The sequence below is a fragment of the Berghia stephanieae genome, chromosome 14, assembly GCF_034508935.2.
Source record: "Berghia stephanieae isolate SIO BIC M18660-M18661 chromosome 14, UCSD_Bste_1.3, whole genome shotgun sequence".
In the NCBI taxonomy this organism is placed as follows: Eukaryota; Metazoa; Mollusca; class Gastropoda; order Nudibranchia; family Aeolidiidae; genus Berghia; species Berghia stephanieae.
In genome coordinates, this window is record NC_088373.1 from 16,432,585 (window position 1) to 16,440,701 (window position 8,117).

At 34.3% G+C, this 8,117-nt stretch overlaps 1 protein-coding gene across 5 annotated transcripts in view; it reads right to left on the bottom strand.

Moving 5' to 3' along the window:
• The window catches only part of LOC144959811 (uncharacterized), a 39,926-nt gene extending 32,977 nt beyond the window's left edge, over positions 1-6,949 (bottom strand). Inside the window, exons 1-3 of one of the 5 annotated variants that reach the window (XM_078892586.1) lie at positions 6,732-6,949; positions 2,892-2,923; positions 1-703 (exon numbers count right to left, since the gene is read on the bottom strand). The exon at positions 1-703 is cut by the window's left edge and continues 24 nt beyond it. In XM_078892586.1, the coding sequence (XP_078748712.1) occupies positions 1-223 (223 nt within the window). In that variant the 5' untranslated portion in view covers positions 224-703; positions 2,892-2,923; positions 6,732-6,949. Of the gene's footprint in view, positions 704-2,891; positions 2,924-6,577; positions 6,626-6,731 lie in introns of those variants that run through there. The other 4 variants (XM_078892585.1, XM_078892587.1, XM_078892584.1 and 1 more) reach the window with 4 other exon arrangements.
• Positions 6,950-8,117: the final 1,168 nt, after the last annotated feature.

Sequence of the window (8,117 nt, forward strand, 5' to 3'; positions counted from 1 at the left end):
ACTCATCTGAAAAGAACCACTTGCAATTGTCTATGGATTCGTCTTTCTTGTCCGTGCAGAAGAGCCACAAGCCGCAGTCGCAGTTTTTGCACTGACACAGAGTATCCTGGAGATTCGTATCCACCTCGAACTTCACCCAATTCGGAGTGGCAAACGACACGATGGTGGCCACAGTGGTGATGAGAACACAGATAACGGCAGTGATAATAACACAGCTAGCCATGGCAAATGATTATGATTTATATTATAAAATGATGAATTAAAAGAAAAAATTGAAAATCACACAACGGTAGGACACCACAAATAGCAATCTCCAATGGTGGCGATGATAACGAATTTGACTTATGATGTCGTAGTTGCTTGGCCGATGCAGTGGTAGCAGATAAAGCAAATAGCTCCTTTCAGTCAAGGATTGGAATCAATTCAGATACGAGACCAAAAAGACTCCCGACACTGTTTCACTCCACCAAAGATTCTTGATGTGTTTGATAGTGTTTCAGTAAACCTCTGACAGTTGATTCCAGTAAACCTCTGACAGTTGATTCCAGTAAACCTCCGACAGTTGATTCCAGTAAACCTCCGACAGTTGATTCCAGTAAACCTCTGACAGTTGATTCCAGTAAACCTCCGCAGTTGATTCCAGTAAACCTCTGACTGACAGTGTTTGTTTCAATAAGTATTTAAATGATGATCTTGTTCACTTCTGGAAAATAAAATGAAACAAAAATTTTAAAAAAGGGTCTAAAAATTGAAAGAGGAGAAATCAAGCTATTTTATGAATTATATATAGTCATATTCAAAAGATATAAATAGAGAAATGGCTGAAAAACACGTCATTTCATTTGACATCATCCACCCTAAAAAAAAACAACAACTTTCATAAAGTACAATATCCACTAAACGTGCTCAAAGCACTTTAAAAAGGGTCCCTGGCCAACAGCAACATGTAACAGAGACATGGAGCCCTGCTACACGATAATACAATTTTTTCTGACACCTAAGTAGGTACGGTGAGAGAATGTGAGTAAAGAGACTTTTCCAAGGACTCATCTATGCGCAGAGCAAGGCTCGAACCCAGGACCTTCTGATCCAAAACCCGAGTGTCATACCACAAGACCACATAGCTGCATACATCTTTAATCTAAGTAAACAGTCTGACAGAACGATCAGGCCCAGGCAATAGAAATAAAATTGTTTTGTCTTATTATTTTAGAAAATGGAATAGTCGAAATATTGTAGATTTACAATCAAAGCACCCAAGAAAATGTAAGACAAAGGGGAATTGGTCGAAATAGGGAACAGATGTAAATTCCAAGAGCACACCATCAATGTACTTAGTTTGAGATCACCTTAAAGTCTCATTCAGACACTAGCACAGGATCCCACTAACCATTAAGAGGAACACACTAAACGTTTACAGAATACATAACTGACAATACAAAACAGAGAGATGATTTAAAGAGGAAAACAGTATCATTTCCCAAAACTATAAAACTATGCGTTTGACTGCTTCCCTCCCAGTCAAAGACTCCAGCCAGGGCTATGACAAAACTAAGTAATCCCATTCCAAGACAAAGACAGACAGCATTGTATAATCACTTGGGAACAGGTATATAATCCAATGTAGATGATTTACAAAGAAAAAAATATAATTTCCCAAAACTAACTATACATTAGACCTCTCAGCCAGGGCCAGGACAAAACCAAGTAATCTCATTCCAAGACAAAGACAGAAAGCATGTTGGAAAACAGATGTAGGGGGATAGAAGACACAGTAAGTGCCTCCCTGCAGACAGAAAAGGTGTGCCACACCTTTGTCGTTTAATCAAAAGTTCTTTGATTTGAACAGATAGTAATAATCAGTTCCATGGAGCGAAATACACTCAAAATGCAACAACATGTAGTTAGCATTGAGTGCTGGACGGATATAAAATACAATTATGACTATAACCTTATTGTACTTGGAGAAAAAAGGACTGAAAGCACTGACTACTGGGGAGTGGGGTAGCCGATAACAGCGCTTCTGAGTAGATGTCTGCGTAAAAATAAAAATCAAATCAAAACAAACTTGTATAATCCCTCGGCTTAGGTATGCAATCTCATAATATAAGCAGACCTGCCTCCTACTACGAAAAAATCGTAGAATTACGAATTTTAGGCTCCAGACACATTTGACTCTCAATAGTCTTGTTGAAAATGAATGATTAGTTCCCTAGATCCTACATTGAGGACTTTGGACCATTTTAGGATCATGGGAATGTAAATGTTGCTGCTCGAAGCTCGAAGAAATAAATAATAACGTGAAGTTGAATGTAAGCTTCAATTTAATTACAAAAACAGATCAAATGAACGTTTCGGGTTTCCCCTTTATCAACAAAACAGGATGATTGAAACACCAAAGATGAATGAGATGATGTGGTAGTGGCGTAGTTAAGATCTTAACTACGCCACTACCCGAAACGTTCATTTGATCTGTTTTTGTAATTAAATTGAAGCTTACATTCAACTTCACGTTATTATTTAGATCATGGTGATGACAAATTATTATTTGCAAAGCTATTTATATTGACTTTTTCTTTCTTTTCCTTGGAAACTACGAATTTTTAACATTTCAAGTAGGCAGATTAATGTGTGCAAACTGTCTGACCCATGGACAAAATGATGGAGGAGTGATTTTGAAATCATTCGCATCCGTATCCAACCATTTATTGGCCATAATCTTGTAAAGATTGTGTAAAGATTGGAGACATAGAGCCCAGAGTTGAGCCATCAATATGACCACAACCACATTCTAATACACCACCGCAAAGTGAAAATCCCATCAAACACCTTACTGGAAAACAGCAGCAAATAGATATAAGGCAAGTATGTAAATATATTCATACACCAACCTCCTTCAAAAATATGAAGAAAAGACTGTAGACTGTAAACAAATAAAAAATAGAAAATCGTGATTATTATTATATTATAATGTGTATTTGACAAAATATTATAACGTCCATTGGTTCAGATAAACAGCGTTCCTGGGGACATATTTCATATGGAAAAACTAATCACTGAATAAAATATGAAAAAATTTAATACATTGGACAGAACATTCATTCTTTTCTAAAATGATTAATTCTGACCTTTTTTTTCATAATAGTGGATGAGCTGGTTAATTTTTTCTTCTTGGTTGATGTGTTTCTCTAGTTTAAGATTTAGAACACAGCTCTTTATAATGATTCATGATAAACCCTGGTTATACTTTTTGTATTAACATAATCATACAATGTTTGGGTAAATAAGGTTAAACCTCAGTGAGACAAAACAACAAAGAAAATAGGGGAAAGGATAAAAGACTATTGAAATTAGAATATATAGGAACAGTAGCCCTTAGCTCTTGCACTTGCAGCTATAAGATTATGGGAAAGTCCTAAAATCCACTCATGCGTAACACTGTATAACAGGAAAGAGTAACATGAATATATATAAGAGAGAGATCATTCATGCAGTATCCGAAGCCTGGACCAGGCATGGAACCTAGAAGAAGAAGATATATATATATATATAATTCATGTTACTCCTTCATGTTAATATATGCTGCATTTCCTATAAAAGCAATGGCCACAGTAGTATTAGATCATTACTATTTACTATATTGGACTTACCCTACTTATCCAAAAAATAACAAAAACTATTTACGTAAATAAGTTAATTGTTACAAGTTCTTCCTTGTCCTTCCACATTAAGTGTAAAGATTTGTTAATCCAACTACATTAATTAGAGGTTCAAAAAGTAGACATTCAGAGCCAAAAACTCTGGTCTTTCATGATACTTTCTGTAGATCTAATAGACCTAGCTACTCAATCACTGTTGAGTAGACAGCAAAAAAAAAAAAAAATCTGTACTACACCCCACATTGTACTTGACACAGGTTGTTATGTCAGGCGAGTACTCTACCACTGAGCCATTGAGACTCTTCAGAATCAAGCACATGATTTACTATTTATTTAAACGCTGTGATTATTCTGAGACATGTCTGAGAATAAGAAAATTGGATTATTGGCAGACACTGTCTGGATGGTTATACACAGATACTGTCTGGATTGTTATACACAGACACTGTCTGGATGGTTTATACACAGACACTGTCTGGATGGTTATACACAGATATTTCTTTGAAACTCTGCTCTTTTAAACATTTATCCACATTCCAGAATATGGAAAGTTTCGGAATGAACATAGAAATAAGTAAAGTAAATAAAATAGCAATAAAAACATTAAATTAACTAACAATAAATTGATGGTTACTATATATATATATATATATATATATATATATATATATATATATTATATATATATATATATATATATATATATATATATATATATATATGTATATATAGTAACCATCAATTTATTGATTAATTAAGTCGTCTGCTGTGTGTTCGAATCCTGGTTCCGCCACTTTTTTTGTTTGTTTTCCGTCTTCTTTCTACAGAGCGTTGCAAATGATAAAGGTCTCATCCACCCCTCCCCTAACCCCCCCCCCCCCCTTTTTTTTTTAAAATTTTTCTCTCTCTCTTTTGGTTCCTTTCAAATTGTCATATTTGTCCCCACTCCGATCTCAAAAAGTATATATTCTAAAAAGAATAAATAATTAAAAAGCAAAAACAACAAAAAATATTCAGATAGTCAGATAGAGAAAAAAAAAAAAAAAAATTTTTTTGGAACAATAACATTTTTAAAAAGAAAACTATGCTCAGAAACGGAACAAGGCCAAACAAAAAAGGAGAAAAGAATAAGACTCTTTAAAAAAACAAAAAAAAGGGAGCGATCGGATTCGAACCTGTGCAGCTAAAAAGAACAGAATGAAAAGTGGTCTAACCTACTGAGTTGTCTATCCACATCGATATCGATGGATCTTAAAATTCATATATGATCTAGATAACTTTCCACCATCTTTGCTTCCCTTGTTTTGATAGTTAGTCATTTTCATCTCTCATTCAAATAATATGTGTGTTGGATCTAGTTTCGTGGAAGTGTGATGTATGAAGAAGACAGGAAAAAAACAAGTGTGGTCGGTTTTAGGGCGAAAACACCTAGGCCTAGGCCTAGGGATTTGTCCGCGAAATAAACAAAGACCCGGCTATCATTCAATATCCCCAAAATTGTGGTCAGAATTAACAAATTATACAAACAAAAGAAGTTCAATAAAGTTAACGGGTAGGTAGGTAGTGAAAATTATAATGGTTGGTGGACTATGAACCGATTTGATGATTAACAAGTTGCTTGCAGTCAGGTTGAAAAAAGAAGGCGAAGTGCCAATTTGACGTTTCAGTTCAAAGAGTCAAAAACTTACATTTCATTGCATTTTTTTTTAAAATGCTGGATTTGGCATTTGAGCACTATTTACTATCATCTAGTGTTAAATATCACGAGATATTAATTGATTTGGGACACAAATAACCACTGGCATGTTTTCAGAATATTTGGTATTTTTCACGCCTAGTTTGGCATTTTGCATATAAAAACTTTCTGCCAACTTGATAAATATGTCTGCCAATAATGAAAAGGCCAGGCGTCTGGTTATTGCCAGAGAGGGTCTGCCACTAATCAAAAGTCCAGGATTTTTTTATTATTGCCAGACAGGTGTCTGCCAATAATCAGTGTTCTTTATTGGCAGACATGTCTTAGAATAACGACAAGCCTTATATTTAAAAGTCTGTGAGGTGTGTCAGAGAGAGAGAGAGAGAGAGAGAGAGAGAGAGAGAGAGAGAGAGAGAGAGAGAGAGAGAGAGAGAGAGAGAGAGAGAGAATACAAGGAGGGATTTATAAAATTAAAAGTAATAAAAAACAGGACCTCAATTGTTGAAATAAATTTTGTAAAATCATCTCCTTTTAGTTTTAAACGTGGATAAAAGAAACAACATTGCAGTGGCAGTAGCAGGCTGGCTGGATGAAGTTTAAGTAAGAAAGTATTCATAGCTGATCTTGACAACCTAAATTGTAAGATGCACTGTCTCTACAAAGTCAAGTGTTCTTTTGGTTTCGACTAAAGAAAAGAAAATGTGCTTTAACTTTAACACTAACAATGAGCATTTCAGATACTACATGCTGCAAACAAACAAACAAAATCTTTAAATTCAATGTCACCAAAAAGGAATATATATATGCCAGAGTAATCTTAATCTTAATTTACCTATGTAATACTAATAATACATGAAACTGAAACATTCTGAAAAGACGACTAAAAATGGTCATCCATCATCAGATAGGTCTATTTGTCTCTCACTGTTTCAAGAGTTTTGTTTTGAAAAATAAAAAATAATAGACGTAGTCGTAGATTTAAGTTTAGGCCGTTAAGTTTATCCTGAAATAACAGGCTTATGACACTAATTGAATAACGCTTGAGAGTAAATCCGATCCGATAGGCAAAAATTACGAAAAAACACGGCGGGAGTAAAAATCCAAATAATATCCAGTTTGTGTTTGAATCAAGAGCAAGCAATTTCAATATCAATATCAAAGCGCAAATCAATCGTGCAATAATGGTGAAAACAAACAATTTTGATAAGCACACCAACTTAACAGTAATAACGAAGACAAGTCTCAGAAGTCTGATTTTCGTTTGTTGATAAAAATCCGAAGGTTCCGAAGTTGTTATATAACCACAGTAAATTTTTAAAACAAAAATAATAAGAGCTAACTAAAGGTCTAGAGATAACCCCAAAAAAAATCATTACTCTTCTTTTTAACAGAGGAAACCTTGTTGATCTTGCTCGAAATGAATTCTGAAACACTTGCCGTCACATCAAAGATGTCAGTCTTTCGGTGAAAGTAAAGAGAAAGGTAAATTTTCAACAGAGAGCTTGGCGGTTCGTCTGTTCTTCGTTCAACACATTAGGAGATGGGTGTGTTTAGTGTGTTCAGTGTTCACCTTACTACCTATCGTTCCCCTATGTCTTGGTTTTGAGTGTGTAGTGATCGCATCGGGGTGTGTCACTCTCTTTTGTAAGTGCGAAGTTCGTCTGATGCAGTGGCGTGGCGTTGCTTTTTTTATATTTGAGGAGAGTACTCAACACTTATTTTTTTCAATGTTGATTTTGTTTTTTCTCTTTTCAATTTGACTAGCATCTCTAAGTTCAGAGAATTGGTTGCCTCTTTACCTTTAGAAATGGGAAAGGGGGGAGGAAGAACTCGGATTTGGAGAGTAATATAAGTTATAGATAAGAAAAGAAATTAATGAATAAGAGAGGGGGGTAAATTACAAACATAGGCGAACCGATAATCACAACAACAAAAAACCCGACCTTATAATAGGTAATAATGATAGCATAATATCATACCGGTAATCCGCCTTTAAAATGGACCAAGTGATCCTTAAATGCCCTTTAAAAAATAAGTAAATATTTGGGCATTACACATTGCATATTCTATGAGATAGAAATATTCATATGGGGTGACCAGATAAAAGCAAAGAAGAAATTTAAAAATCAAAATAAAATAAAAGACATCTTTTCTTATTATTGAAATAATAGGAATATTATACATATATGTATGTGTGTGTGTGTGTGTGTGTTTGTTTGTGTGTGTGTGTATGTATGTATGTTTTAAAGCAAAAAGTTCCCTATCAAGGACAATGATGATGATGATGATGATGATTATGACGATAATAATAATAATAATAATAATAATAATAATAATAATAATAATAATAATAATAATAATAATAATAATAATAATAATAATAATAATAAGGACGCTTGGGGATAATTAATATTGAATTTTTAAAATAAGTGTTAACACCTTCTAAAATATTAAATCCTAAAAGTCAATGTGTTACTCTCGACGGCTACTCTTAAATAGGATTCACATTGTGCCCATTTTTCTGATAAATTTAATTTTCAAATTCGTCTTTCTGAGTGCCAAGCCTGTTGTTCTCGTAACATCCTTTGTGGGCTCATCATGCCTATAGCTAGGGGAATAAGGGTAAAATTGCGCAAATTAGTGACGGAAGCACCAAATTTGGCACAAAGTAACTTGAGACCACTATTAATCGATGTTGATATAGAACCACATTGAGAAATTCCTCTAACAGTGTAAAATATTGAGATGCAAGTACGCCGATA